Below are 15,800 nucleotides of genomic sequence, written 5' to 3'. Positions count from 1 at the left end.
TTATTCTCCATTCATCTGAGATGCCACTTTTTCTCCAGAATGCTACTAGTACCTTCAGGAGCCATTTCACCCCAGCTCACCCAGCATCCTTATCATACCTGCTGTGACCTCATCTAAGCCTGCTGCTTTCCTTGACTTAATTTTCCTTAGTGCTATTCTTACTTGTTCTAGAGTGGGCTCCTCTTCTTCTCTCATCGAATGTGGTTTCCGGGGCATTATAGCTTATGTTGGTTTCAGTCAGAAGCTGCTAGAAATACTCCTCCCATCTGCCTTTGATGTCTTGTGGACTGATGAGCAGGTTGTTGCTGGCATCACTTATGAATGGAATCAGATTAACTCCTTTATCTTAATGCCTTTGCCTTGCAACCTGATAAAGAGTTTCTTTGTACCACTTATTGAGTCATTTTCCAGAAGCTGGTGGAGTGTCCCTCATGCCCTGTTGTTTGCTATTGTAACTCCTTTCTTAGCTTTTTAGTCAATCAATATTCCTTCCTAGCCTGGTCAGTCTTTTCTATCTCCCACTTTTTCCTGCACTCCTTTCTTTTGATGATTTCCTGGACTTCTGCATTCCACCTACTATCAAGTCGTTTGTCAAACGGAAGTCTAGAATGGCCTATCCTTCTTATTCCTGTGTAATTAGCTACAATAATGAAAATTTGGAAGGCACATTTTTGTAGACAAGTGTTTTTTAAATAGATGTCATATTCGCTCAAACACCTCAATGTGCTATAACATGTATCCAGTAAACAACTGGAGAAAGTACAGTTGTGTAACATCTTACCGTAACTGTGGATGTCCTTCTCTTCACTGTTGTAGTATTCCTTATACTAGAGATCCCCTGCCAAGGGCAGTCCAATGTCCGGCCGGTATACCAAAGTCTTTAGGTTGCAAATGGCACTCCGTATGTCACACACATGGTCCCAGCTCACAGTGTAGGGCATAAAGGTGACGTCCAGCGGTACCATCCTCAGAACTGAAAGCCCAGAAGGAACACGAATTCAAGGATTAGAGAGGTAAAGAAGCACATCCAGAAGGGGAAGGAACCCAACAGTGAAGAAAAGGACAGCTACTTTTATGATAAGATTTTACAAAAATGTACTATGTCCTTCCATTCCACTGTTGCAGTATTCCTTACAATTGGGATAGTGCAAAAACTCAGGAAGAAGAGTGGGAAGAAAAGGAAGAACCAGCAGAGCCATCTAGGAACCCTGAAGAATGGCCCTAGGAAAACCATCTCTAGACTTGGATATCACATCCAACTTATATTGCTTGGTAAAAGTATACAAAGAAGTCCAGATATCTGCCTCAAGAATAGAGTTAATATATAAACCTTTGAAAAAAGCACCAGAAAAACCACAGCCTTAGTAGACTGAGACTTAACAGGAGGAGGACAGCTCTTGCCATGAAAAGAAAAAAAAAAAAAGAAAGGGCTTTAGAAATCCAAGAGGAAACGGATTGCTTGGAAACAGCCAATCCTAAAGAAATAGGATGAAAGTAAACAAAAAGCTGATCATATCTGCAAAAACTTCTGTCTTATCTAAGTAAAATCTGAGTTGTCTATGCACATCCAAAGTGTGCAAAAACCTTCTCACTAGCAGATTGCGGAGAAGGGGAAAAAAGTAGGCAAAAGAATAGACTGATTAAGAGCCAACTCATTCACCACCTTGGGCATAAAAGAAGCATTAGTATGATGGGACAACCCTGTCCTTATGGAAAATTTAAAAAAGGAGGAAAAGCCATAAGGGCTTGAAGCCCAGACACCAATCTGGCAGAAGTAAGGGCCAGCAGAAAAACAGTCTTCCAAGAACAATGCTGCAAGGAAGCTGAAGATGCAGACTAAAAAGGAGCCTGGGTCAGTTTCTCCAAAACAAAATTAAGATCCCAGGAAGGAGAGACAGACTCCCTGGGAGGTCTAATATGAAGGACTCTTTTAAGAAACTGTTTAGCTTCAAATCTAGAGGCTAAAGGAGGTGCTAAAGGCAGACAAGAAGAAATAGATGGCAAGTGGGCCTAAATAGAAGAATATGCCAACAGATATTAAGAAGTTCACACAAATAAGACACAACTAGAGGAATATCCACAGAAAGTGGATTGTTATGAGAAAGACACCAAACAGAAAAAGTAGGATTTCCTAGTAGTGGGTTTCCTGACCTACTGCAAGACCCAAAGCATGTCCACAGAAAAAAAGTGGCTATACAGAATCAAAATCCTATCACCCACAGAGTCAGTTGAAGAGTGGACAGGTGGGGCTGGATGACAGATCCTTTGACTTGTGTGAGTAGGACCACCCTGTGAGGTAACTTGTGATGACTGCCCTTGGCTAAATGCAGAAGAGGAGGGAACTAATGCTGTCTGGGCCAAGAGAGAGTAACAAGCAACATTCTGGGAGCATCCTGCTTTATCCTGAACAGGATTTTTGGAATGGAAGGAAGGGGAGAGAAGGCATAAAGAAACATCCCCTTCCAGGAAAAAAAGAGTCCACCTTCCAGGCCAGAGGACAAAAAGAGGAAGCTGTCTGCTCAGGGGGGAGGCAAATACATCTACTTTAGGAGTACCTTACTTGTGGAGAATGTCCAGAAACACATCCCTGTGAAGCATCCACTTGTGGGATTGTGATATGGACCTGCCCATGGAGTCTGTCACAACGTTCTGACCTGAGGGATTGTAAACTGTCTGAAGTGTCACGTAATACTGGATAGCTAGTTCCCACACTTGAAGTGCTAAACTGCAAAGCAGACAAGATCTTGTCTCACCTTGCTTGTTGACATACCACATCACAGTGGCATTGTCTGTAACTACCTTGATTAGCCCTGGGGTGAAAAGAGGATGAAATGCCTGAAGAGCCAAAATAAAAACTCTCATCTCTTGACAATGATGTGGTCTTTCTTTGTTGAAGTGACCAGAGGCCCTTTACTTTTACAGAGCCAAAGGAAGCCCCCCATTCCATGTCTGAAGAATCTGTGAACAGCTCCTGAGAGGGGAGTGGAGGTTGAAAAGGAAGCCCTGGATTGAGTGACAATTGCTGAATCTACCAATAAAGTTCCAGCTTGAGGCATGGAAGTAGAGGGCTTAGAAAATCTAGAGGATGAGAGTGCTGAAGCCAAACTGACTTTAGAAACCACTGAAGCTTTCTCATGTGGAGTTTGGCTAATAGAGAAGCATAGGGATGGTGGAGGCCATGAAACCCAGAGCTGTCATAAATTCCCTGGCTGTGACTAAGACCAGAGGAAGAAGGAATTGAAAGAAGGCAATGAGAGTTAAGGCCTTGGGAGGAGGCAGGGATGCCAACATTGGAACAGTCTGGATCCTGCAACCCAGGAAAACATGATCCTGTGAAGGAGTCAGGAAGGACTTTTGGAAATTTATAGCTACCCCAAGGCTTTGCAGGAGAGAAATGGCAAAGTGAAGATGCTGCAGTAGAATCTCTGGAGAGGAAACCTGAAATAGCAGGTAGTCTAGGTAGGGAAAGACCCATAACCCATTAGCCTGCAAAAAGCAATCACAGGAGCGAAAGCATTTGGTGAATATACAATGGCAGGAAGCAACAGAGAAACATAAAAACTGCCTGAAAAAGGAATGAAGAGGGATATGAAGATAAGCATCCTTGAGGTCCAGAGAAATTGGAAAAGCCTGAGGAAGCAGCAGAGAAAAAGTCTGAAGGGACAACATCCGAAAGGAAGGGACCTTCAAGAAGGTCTTTAGGTGACAGATATCCAGACTGGGTCTCCAAGTGCCCTCTTTCCTGTGGACCAAGAACATTCTGGAATAAAAGCCCTTCCCAATTTGAAAAACTGCAACTTCCTGAATAGTTCCCTGATGCACCTCTGGGAAAAAAGCTAACTGTTCCTAAGGGGGTTGAGCACTGCCCAAGAAAGGGGGGGGGGGGATTGCAAGACCATGTAGAACCATTTGCAAATGATGGAAAGAGCCCAGGAATCTTAAGTAATCTTTAATCAAACAGGAAGGGACAGGGAAAGATGAAAAGAAAGAGTAATGTGGCTGAGAAGAACAAAATAGTCAGACAGCACCTGTTTTGCCAAGAAAAGATTTCTGAGCTAAAGGAGTCTGGGTGGCCTTAGCAGGAGAAGTCCTTTTACCACCCTTCTTACCTTTGGGGGAGGGCGAGACTGCCTATGAACACAGGTCAGCTTATTAGGGTAATTCCTTATGATTTAGGTACAGGAGGAACAAAAATATGTTTTAGTTCTTGTAAGGCCTTAACCTTTTCCTGTAGGGACTTAAACAATTCTGCAGCAGCAGCACCAAATAAATGCTTGTTATCCCCAGAGGAGCATCCATCAACTTAGCGTTAATATCATCAGGCAACGATTGAAGCCAAAGCCAGGAATATATCCTCAGCACAGAAGCAAAAGCAGCAGCCCTAGAAGAAGCATCTGTTGAATCATAACTGCATTTAACAGAATGGCAAGCTACCTGGGAAGAAGTCCCTAACAAGGAAAGAGCAGAAGTCTTCTCCATAGAATCAGGAAAGTCAGAAATAACCTTACAAGCCAGAGAGAGAACAGCTAAAATATACAGAGTCATACGAGTCTAATAATTTACAGCCCTGAAACAAGGGTAGCTGCAGTATATACCCCTTCTTACCCAGTCCTTCCACCAGGTTTGCAAAAAGGCAGCACCTTTGACAGCTTGTTGGATGCCACAGACAACACAGAAGGGTCAGTAGAGGGGCACTTATAAAGGAAATTGAAATTCTCTGGCACCTTATAAAACCTTCCAGGCTTTTTGGGAGCAGGAGATGGGAATTAGGAGACTCAGACACAGTAAAAAAGGCATCCAACAAACCAGCCAAAAGAGGAGGAACAACAGAAGGCCTAGGAGATTCCATTTGTAGAAGCTTGTAATACCTTTTCTGAACCTCAGACACCTGGGCACAATCCCATTTGAAAAATTCCATCATTCTGGAAATTGTGCCCCCAAAGGAAATCTCCTCAAAAGGCGAATCATTACTAGTAGACTCCTCTTACTCTGAACCACAGTCTGAGAGAGAAGGAATCTGGGAAGAATAAGCAAGAGATTCCTCATCTGAATCCTCCTCTTCAGAGGCACCTTGCTCCCTAGGTCACTTAAGAGGAATAAAAGACAAAGGGGGAGCTGGGACAGAAATCCCTTGAGGAGGCTTCAAACATAAGATCATTAAACAAACCTTGAGTGAAATTCTGCCATTCACTCTGAGGGTCCTTAGGAGCAGGGGAAATATGTTCAGTGTTTTTGTTTCTTCTTTAAAGGGACAAAGGTTCATAGATTAATTTATCATTACCTCTGACTTTTAGGTTCATAGATTAGTACTAGGCTAAGTGCCCTTGTGGGCCATTTTAAGCCTAGCCAATTACCCCATGTCAGAATCAAACCCTGCACCTTATGTTTGTAAGGCAGACACCTTAACCATTATGCCAATCTCCAACCCCCTCATCAGCCTTATAAAACTTAGAAGGCTCAGACTCTGTACGGCACTCAATAATGGTAGATGGTACCTCCTTCCTAATCAAAATCTGAGGAACACCCCTAGGCCCTTCAGTAATAATCAGCCATAGTTCCCCTTGAACATTCGAAGCAGACTTCTGCAAGGTCTCCAGGGATGTGCGGCACAGGAATCCAACAAAGGAGCCAGGCGATCTTATGGGCTTGTGCTAGCCTCAAGAAAGATCTCTGGCAGGAGAAGCACAGCTGAAGAATTGGACCTAGCTTTCTTAGCCTTCTTCTTCGCAGATGGCTGACCCTCACTCAGTGAAGTTCCTTCCATGGCATTTTTGCCAAAAGCGTCAGACATTGATTTCCTAAATATACAGCCAAACAGGAAAGCTGATTACGCAGAGTCTTCAGGATGGAAGTCTGGCAAGTAGAACAGGATGCATGGTTGTGGGAAGCACCTAGACAAAATAAGCACTGCTTGTGACAATCTTTAATGGGAATCTGTCTCCCACACTGGCATTTACCCTTTCTGGATGATATGAACACCACAAGCAACAAAATCAAAAGGAAAAAAAGATAACAACCTCCAGTGGGGCACTTATCTGAAAATAGCTTGGTGAAGCAAGCGTTCAGACCAATGATTGAAGATGGTGTTTGGACTGGTGGCAAAGAAGTTCTGAGGATGGTACTTCCGGACATCATCGTTATGCCCTATGCTGTGCACAGGGAGAATATGTGTGAAGTATTGCATACCCTTAGCAATCTAATGGCTTTAGTATACTAGCCAGATGTTGGGCCGCCTTGGCAGGGAATCCCCACTGTAAAGAATACTGCAACAGTGAAATGGAAGGACATCAATAGAAACATGAAAAAAATTGCCATTCTTTATGCCTTAATTAAAAAATAAATAAATAAAAAAGGCTTGAAAATGAGGAGGCTGGACTACTGACACATTTTTTGTTAACCTTTTCATATCAAAATGTCAAATACTGACACAGCCATTCAAAAAATATCACTTTTGAACTTTTATGATGGGTGGATGGTTACAAAGCAGTCTCACTCTCACCCACACAACACCGATGATCACATTCTGCCTTGGTCTAAGCTTGTAGTGCTACTAAGCACTTCAAAGGCAGAAATCATTGCTGTTTAACATTTTGTATTTATTTATTTTTATTTATTTATTTATTTTATTTAACATTTGTTGACCGGGAAAGTCCGACTAGGTTCCACAGATCCTGTTTTCAGCAGAGGCCTGGGGAGAAATGCTCCAGAAGCATGTCTTTAGAATGTGGGAGGAAACTGGAGTACCCGGAGGAAACCCACGCGAACGCAGGGAAAACATGCAAACTCCACACAGAAGGCACCCCAGCCGAGAATCGAACTGGAGAACCTCTTGCTGTGAGGCGACAACATTAACTGCTGCACCACTGCGCTGCCCACTAATCTAAATACATGATCTCACGTAATGAATTCATGGCATTCATAAGCAAGTTTAGGTTGTCTAAATACAGAAGAAATGCATTTAATTGAACAAATAAAACAAATCGCTACTTTACTTACTATGCGTAATTATTGCTTTGCTAAGTTCCAGATGATCAGTGGACAGCCCACCATCACAGTTTTTTTTTTCTCATTAGCAAAACTGTTGACTTAAAAGGACTACACAAATTCTAGGAGACAATGATGTACTTTTGGTTACCTTAGCACATTCCAGTAAGTGTGCATCCAAAATTCAAAATACTGCTATATATGTAAGTTGAGAAGCCACGAATGCACTTAATTAGATCCAAGACAAAGCTAAGGCATAGCTCTGGTTTCACTTCAAGTCATAACTAAGCCCTGGTCTGTGTACATTATAACACTGTGCATCAGTTGCACACTTTTAGGAATTCCAGTAGCTGCTCTGGAAAATGGTGATACATACTGTTAAAAAAGCTGGAAGAGTTGACCTTGCATTCAACTCTGCTTCAGACGAATCCAAAACAGAGTTCATTTCTGACATAAAATTCTACTGTGTCTGCAAGTAGCCGTAAATATCTCACATACTTTATGTTTACATAACATATACTTTTATTCACAATTATTGGCTAGGAAACGTACAGTAAATGATGTCAAAGATGCAATGTCATTTTGGTACAGGATGAAAAATCACAGAAGCAAATCTTAAATTTTCTTACCCCTGAAACAAGAAGAGATTTAAGTGGTTGTACTTTTTGGTCAGAAAGTTGCCCAGAACTCGTGTTGGATAGCCACAGCGGATCTGATAGGCAGACAAAGCAAAGTAGATGCATTTTACAAAATACCAAAGTTGGGCTACTGTATTCCGACTAAACATCCTGTGTGAGAAAAGAGAGAGAGAAAAAAATATTGGCCATATATTAAAATTATTACAAATTACATTGTTCCACAGACAATAAACATATTGAAGTGCAAACACGACCTTTAGTACAGCATGCAGCATACCTCTCTGCTGTCCCTGATTTTTGTCTCATAATTTTGCTCTGCCCATCATAAACTTCTGACTTTCTGGTAAATCACTTTGGATTACAGTCAATGAATAACATGAGACATTAGACTTTCATGCTTTGTAATGTTCAAAAAAATGCACTACTAATGCAAAACTGTTGCTCTATTAGCCAGCTTAGTGGCACACAGAGATAAAGCCCTGAATACAACTCAAGCAGCCCGAGTGTGATTACTGCTTCTAGCAAATGATGGTGCTATAGCAGGGAAGACAGACATGTTTATCCTGATGGGAGAGACATGCCTGTATCTCTCTACTGCAGATCTAGCAGAGGCTGCAGCTCAGAAAATTGACATAGTGCTGTTGGAGGGAGGGGGGTAGACTTAAAGATGTCCTATAAGGCTTGGAGCATGGCAGACGCTCTAGATTTTCCTCATGGCTCACACAGGGACATACAGCTGTGGAAAAAAATCACCACAGGACAGAGTATGATGGTATCACTTAATTTGCCTTGAAAAGTCTCGCATTCATTGGGGCTGTGCATGGGGAGGGGCTTTCTCAGAAGGGAGACACTCCTGGTGTGAGTCATATGAGTGAGTGTCTAGGGATGGGTCTTGTAAATATCCAGAATAAAGGGGAAGGTAGGACCTGAAGTCAGTTTGTTTGTGTCTTTCGGCTTTTCCCAGTTAGGGGTCGCCACAGCAGAACTCCGGTCCGCTAATGATTGGCAGTAGAGTTTTACGTGCTGGCTTGCCGGGCCTAACACACAACCTTCAACGAAGGAACACCCGTTCACGCATGTCACCACACAGAAGACGCTCTAACTGAGAATCGAACGGGCAATGTCTTAACTGCGAGGGGACAACACTACCGCAGCACCACCACCGCAGTTAGGACCTGAAGTCAGTAGTCAAAAAAAAAAAATCTGTTATTTTTATGAACCCTTTAAGTGAATCAGAGTAATATTTTTAAAAAAAATTATCTCTAATTTTGGGTCTTTCTACCACCATTATGTTTGACTTTGTCCCTGATTTTTGAGCTAAGTACAATTGCGTAAGTATGAATACTGTAGCAGTGATAAGCAAAGACATAATACAGTTATGTACGATCTTACCACAACAGTTGAGGTCCTTCTTTTCACTGTTCCAGTATTCATAACATGTGGGATATCCTGCCAAGGACAGCCCAAAGTTTGAGCAGTATACCAAAGCCTTTAGAGCTTCCCAGCATCATATGCCATATGTATGCTTCCCACACAGGAATAGGGAATAAAAATAATGTTTGCACACTCAATACTTAGAACTGGAGTGACCCAGAAGAAAGTACACTTGTCTACGCTTACCATAAATGTAGATGTTTGAGTGTATTCACTGTTGCAGTTATCACATTTGGGATATCCCTGCCAGGATAGACTTTGGCAAGCCCGAATACCAGAGACTTAGCATTTATGCATTGGTTGCTGTCTCTTCAGGACTGACGTCAGGTCGTCAGTAGTATAAAGTAAGGCAGCCGAGGCCCTTACATAAGTTTTTCTTGCCCTGTCAGGAGCCCCTGAGTGGGTGCAAGGTTCTGGTGGAAGAATCCCACCAGTGGAAAGTAAATGTCCCTTGTAAGGAGAGAGAAGAAAGAAGAGGGGGTGGAGGGAAACCAGGACTGCAACAGTGAACACACTCGAACAGCTACATTTATGGTAAGTGTGCACAACTGTACTGTGTTCTTCGTGTTTCATTGTTGCAGTCATCACATTTGGGTTGATTCCCAAAACTGAGGAAAAGGGTGGAGGCAGTCAAGGAGACTAGGGGCTGGCTAGGCTGCCCTGCAAGACTGCATTGGCAAACCCTGCCCTGGATTTGGAGAAGATAGGTAGGTGGTAATGTTTGGTGAAAGTGTGAACAGATGTCCAGGTGGAAGCCTCCAGGATGTTCCTGGTGGAGACTCCTCTGAGGAAAGCTGCAGAGGTGGAGGCTGCCCTTGTGCAGTGAGTCCTGGTTGATGTGCAGATGGATTTGCTGTGGGCTCCAGTAGTCCTGTATGCACCTGTCATCCAGGTGTGCACCCCAGGCATAGTCTGATGCATCTGTGGTGAGGGTCTGGGCGGTGTGTGTGTGTGGGGGGGGGGGGGGGGTTGGTGAGAAAGGTAATCCCTTGTTGTGGGAGCATGCTGCTGCCCATCAACGAAAATATTTTCTGAGGCAAAGTATCATGGGTATAAGAGTTTCCAGGTCTTGTGAGCGTTGACACCAAAGGCTTTTTAGGTACCACTGAAGTTTACTCATATGCAGTCTGGCATATGGAATGAGTAGAAAGCAAGATGCCATGAACCCCAGAGCTTGCAGGATTTTCCTTGCAGATAACTGGGGTCTGGTGGCTAGTTGAGAAAAGTAGGCTGTCAGGTAAGTTTGCTTCTCTGGAGTAAGGAATGCCATCTGGGATGCTATGTCCAGGCTTGCTCCCATGTATATAATCCTTTGGGTGGGTACTTGTTTGGATTTCTTTTCGTTGACTGTGTACCCCAGGGAGGTCAGTAGGGACTTTACCAAGGCCAGGTGCTTGAGCAGCTTTTCCTGACTGTCTGCCTGAATATGGCAGTCGTCCAAGTATGGGTAAATTTGGATATTTCTTTGTCTGCAAAAGGCAATGGCTGGAGCCAGACATTTTGTGAAAACTCTGGGAGCAGTAGATAAGCCAAAGGGAAGTTCAGAGAACTGAAAGTGCAGAAAGCCTGTCCTGAAATGTAGATATTTCCTGCATGACTTCCTGATATGAATGTGGAGGTAGGCCACTTTTAGGTCTAGGGTGGCTAGCCAAGCATCCGTGGAGAGCATGGGCAGCAGTTGCTGGAGGGTGAGCATTTTGAATTTTGGTATCACCAGGAAAGTGTTTAGAATGGATAACTCTAGGATGGGGAGCCAGGTGCTCTCTTTTCTGGGTACCAGAAAAAGTCTGGAGTAGAAACCTTGGCCTTTCTGTTCTGCAGGAACGTGCTCTATTGCTCTCATAGAGAGCAGGGAAAGGGACTTGCTTTTGTGCCTCTGCCCACGGGTTTGAAGGTAGCTCTGGGAACCTTTTTGGAGTTGGAAGTGTGTGGAAAGAAAATTTGTATCCCCAGGGCACTATGTTGAGGACCCAGCGGTCATTGGTAATGGTGGCCCAGGTGCTTGCGTGAAAAGACAGTTTTCCTCCTAGGGGTAAGTGAAGGTGGACAGAGGGAGGGGGTGGGGGAGGAAAGTCATTGAGTTCTTACCATGAGGGGGTGGCTTAGAACTCCCTGTTTTCAAAGTGGAGGAATTCCACCGTTATGATCTCTGCATTCCCTGTGGCTGCTGTCTGGGGGGGGGCCTACTTCCATGGGGTCTGGGCTGAGCTGACTTGGTGGGAGCAGGAAAGGACCAGTGCTTGGAGGAGCAATGCCTGCTGAACCTGGGTCACTGTACCTGTAAGAAATCCTTAACTGTCTGCATAGATTTAGCTTTTTCTTCCACCTTTTTTAAGACCTCATCTGCCTTAGTGCCAAATAAGTTGTCTTTGTGCAAGAGTGCATTCAACAATTTAGATTTAACATGGTCTGGCAAGGGCTGTTCCTTAAGCCATGCATGCCTTCTAACAACAGAACCGGTGACTGCTGCCCTGCAAGAAGCTTCTAGGGCATCAAAACCACAGTGCAAGGTGTGTTTAGTTACTTCACTTGCAGAATGCATTAACTCTTGTAACTCTTTAGATTCTGCACAAGCAGGAGAGGAAGACACTTTTTGTTTGAGGAGTTCCATGGTATGTTGTTGAAATTTTAGTATATGGAACTGGCAATTTAGTGCTCTGATAGCAAGAGGGGCAGAGGTGTATACTTTTTTACCCCATCTGTCTAGTGCTTGGGAATCCCTATCTGAGGGGGTGGGATTCTTAGCAGAGGTTGCTATAATTCCTTTAGGCCCTTGAGAAATTACCTCAGGGTCAGCGGTAGGATTTTTAAAAAGAAATTTGAGCAAGTCGGGGACTCTGTAATATCTGTCAGGTTTTCCGGGTGCAGGAAGGAGGGTGTCAGGAGTCAAACTGGATTCTAGAAAAACACTGTCCACAACATCCAGGAATGGGGGAATGGCCAGGGATCTGTGCTGTGGAAGATCTAAGAATTCCAGAGTCTCTTTTTAGACTAAGGATAGCCCATTGGAAATGCTCCCTTAAGGTATGAAGGGTTTCCCCAAAGGAAAAGTCCTCTGAGGAGATGCTAAATGGATGGAGTCCTCTGCATCAGAATCCTCATAAGCAGAGAGGGGTTGCATGTCTTTATATGCAGATGTATCAGAGTCATCAGACTCCTGTTCAGACAAAACTACTAGGGACAGATCTCTTTTTCTTTTGGAATCCACAGAGGTGGGCATCAGGGGCTTTGTTGAAAGCGCTTCACTGAGAACTGGAGAACTGACTACTAGCTTAAAGGAAGCGTTGTCGGTAGGTTTGTACCTGTGCAGTCTGTCTCTGTCTTTATCCTTATGTTTTTTTCAGATCATCTCTTGACAGATGGCTTACCGAAGCCATATCGGAATTTGAGGACTGTAAGTGAAAATATCTAGCTATAATAAGGGCCTGACTACGTATTGTTCTGGCATTGAACAAAGCAAAAAAGCAACAGCAGGGGACGCCGTGGTCTGGGCCTAAGCAAGTGACATAGTAAGAATGAAAGTCTCAGTGTGGTATTTGCTTTCCACAGGCGAGACAATTGTTAACTTTTTCTGACATCGGTTAGTGCAAGAAAAAAGGATCCCCAATGGGGTACTTAGCTTTAGAAGACTTCAGCTTCAATTCAGAAGATGAAACTCAGATAGAGGCCGACCTCCACTTGTGCAAACTGCATTTGCTTTGGGGTCCATGGCAAGAAAGACTGATGTAATGGCGTTGACTGCTTTACTTTAATACCACTGATGACCTGACATCAGTCCTGAAGCGACAGCAACTGATGCAAAAATACTAAGCCTCTGGTATTCTGGGAAGCTGAGGGCTACCCTGGCAGGGATAACCCAGATGTGATGACTGCAACAGTGAAACATGAAGAACATCTAAAGCAAACCCAGTATAAAGAAGGACATGTGCATGCAGAAGAAAAGTGGAATTGGACAAGAAAAGCAAAAGACCCCTCAGCCAACAGTGTACACCCAACAGAGAAAAGGGGGCATGAGGCAGGGACTGAATACTGTAACAGTGATAAGGAAGGACATCTACTGCTATGGTAAGATCTTATACAATGTACTATGTCTTTCCTTTTCACTGCTGCAGTACTCATAACATGTGGGAGATTATCAAAGTTACTGTAAAGGATGGGAGGAGGAAGGCACAGAGGAGCCCTCCAAAAACCAAAAAAGGATAGCCCTGGCTCTAGAAATGACATCCAACATGTAATGTTTAGTAGAAGTGGGAACAGAAAACCAAGTAGCAGTTTCAAGGATGGATCTAATATCCAAACCTTTGAAAATAGTGTCAGAAGAGGCTATTGCCCTTGTAGAATGAGCTCAAACAGAAGGGGGGGGGGTAGGAAGATAGATTTAGGATGTCCTTTTAGGCCTGCAGCATATGGCAAAACTCAAGATTCTCCTTGTGTCCCACACAGAAACACAGAGCTGTGGTCAAAGCACTATGGGATGCAGTATGATGGTCTCTGCCTTCCCTCCATGTCTTGCACAATGAAAAGGATAACAAAAAGAAATGGCCTTCAAAATCCAGGAGGAGATGGCTTGTTTAGAAACCACCAAACCCAATGTCTTGGTATGAAAAGAAACAAAAAGCTGCTCAGATTTGCAGATCGCCTCTGTCTTATCCAAAAACCTGAGCTGTCTATGCAGATCTAAGGCTGGAAGAACCTTCTCACTAGCAGATTGTGGGGTAGGAAGCTGGAAAGGCTGGTTAAGAGACAACTCATTGACCACCTTTGGTATAAAATAAGGTTTAGTACACAGAGATACCCTGTTCCTATGAAAAGACAAAAAGGGAGGAATTGCCATCAGAGCAACAGCAACTAATAAAACAGTCTTCCAGATGCAGTGTTTCAAAGAGGAAGAAGAAGCAGGCTCAAAAGGAGCCAGAGTCCATTTCTCAAGTAAGAAATTAAGGTCCCAAGAGGGAGGAACAAGTTGGGCCTGATATGAAGGATGCCTTTAAGGAATTCTTTGACCTCAAAACAAAAAGCCAATGGTGGGTTCAAGTACAGTGAAGCAGACATTGCTGACAAGTGAGCTTTGACAAATGAATACTGAATATTAATACTGAATATTGCTTGAGACACTAAACAAAAATCTCTTCCACTTAGCCACATATAATTTTCTGGTAGTGTTTTTTCTGGCCTCCTGTGGAACCTTAAACATGCCTTCAGAAAACTAGCATCTAAATGGGATCAAAAGCCTATCATCAACAGTATCAACTGAAGAGTGGATAAGTGAAGGTGAATGCAAGACCAAAAAATCTATCCAGTGAGGTAACTTCTGATGATTGCCTCTGGCCAGATGAAAGAGAAGGGAGAACCACTGCTGTCTGGCCAAGCAGACTCACCAGCAAGCTTCTAATCTTGTGCAAGACCCTAGAAAGCACCGTAAGTAAATGGTAATCATATAGAAAAATGCCCTTCCCAAAAAAGGACATGGTGTCCATCTTCCAAGTCAAAGGACGTGGAACTCTGGAAAAGAAGCAAGGATGTTGCCTGTTCTGAGGGGAGGAAAAAGATCCATATGAGGAGTACCAAACCAAAGTACTATGTCCAGAAACATCTTTCTCTGAAGCATCCATTTGTGAGATTGTTTTCTGGACTTGCTCAGGGAGTCTACCACAATGTTAAGCACTGAAGGGATATTGAGCATCTGAAGGGTTACCTGATGGGAGGTAGCCACATTCCGGGCCTGAAGGAATATTTTGCAACAAAGATAATTCTGTTGATGTACCACATGACTGTAGTGTCTGCAAAAACCTTTAAAGGGCCTGGCGACCAAAGAGAATGGAAGGCCTGAAGAGCAAGAATGAATGTCCTCATCTCTTTTATGTTGATCTGGCTGACCTCTGACATGGAACCTGAACCTTTAGATTGTTGCAGACTCCCCATCCTAGAAGTGTCTGTGAAGAGTTCTTTACTAAGGGTGAGTATCTGAAAAGGCAGGCCTGCATTGATGGATATTTGCTAACTCTACCACTGAAACTCTAGTTTGAGACCATGCAAATTCCAGAGAGCGGTAATGCTGGAGGCAAACCGTCTTTAGGTACCACTGAAGCTTCCTCATATAAAGCTTGGCAAAGGGAAGCATGGGAATGGTAAATGCCATGAACCCCAAGGCTCTGAGAAATTCCCTTGCAGGAAAGGGAGAAACGGACGTAGAGACTGGATGTAGGCTGTCACAAATGGAACCCTGGGAAAAGAAAGAGAAGCCAACCTTGGAATGGTTTGGATTTTGCAACCCAGAAAAATGTGGTCTTGAGAAGATGCCGGCACTACCTTCCTGAGAATGATGGTAAATTCCAGACTGCACAGAAGGAGCCTAGTGAAGATCAGATCCTGTAGAAGCTTCAGTTGAGAGGGAACCTAAAGAAGCAGGTCATGCAGATATGGAAATATCTGGATTCCCCAAAGCCTGCAAAAGGCTATGACAGGGGCCAGACATTTGGTAAATACCCTTGGGGCTGTAGAAAGACCAAATAGCAAAGCACAGAACTGAAAATGACAAGTAAAAAAACAGAGAAACACAAAAACTTTCCAAAGAGAGGGTGAATGGGAATATGAAGATAGGCATCCTTTAAGTCTACAGAGACCAGAAAGTCCTGTGGAAGCATGAGAGGAAACAGAGTCTGGAGGGAACCTTTAGAAAAGTATTGAGAAAGGAGAGATCTAGGACAGGTCTCCATAACACCTCTTTTCTGGGAATCAAGAACA

The 15,800-nt window shown here is 43.6% G+C and overlaps 1 protein-coding gene across 1 annotated transcript in view; it reads right to left on the bottom strand.

Moving 5' to 3' along the window:
* PIEZO1 (piezo type mechanosensitive ion channel component 1) overlaps nucleotides 1-15,800 on the bottom strand; it is a 3,550,337-nt gene that overhangs the window by 312,570 nt on the left and 3,221,967 nt on the right. The window contains exon 41 of the mRNA XM_044081575.1: nucleotides 7,614-7,772. Within this exon, the coding sequence (XP_043937510.1) occupies nucleotides 7,614-7,772 (159 nt within the window). The remainder of the gene's footprint in view (nucleotides 1-7,613; nucleotides 7,773-15,800) is intronic.

Source organism: Protopterus annectens, chromosome 8.part1 (genome assembly GCF_019279795.1).
Source record: "Protopterus annectens isolate FY-2018-M chromosome 8.part1, PAN1.0, whole genome shotgun sequence".
Lineage (NCBI taxonomy): Eukaryota > Metazoa > Chordata > Ceratodontiformes > Protopteridae > Protopterus > Protopterus annectens.
This window is presented reverse-complemented; position numbering and strand designations above follow the sequence as displayed.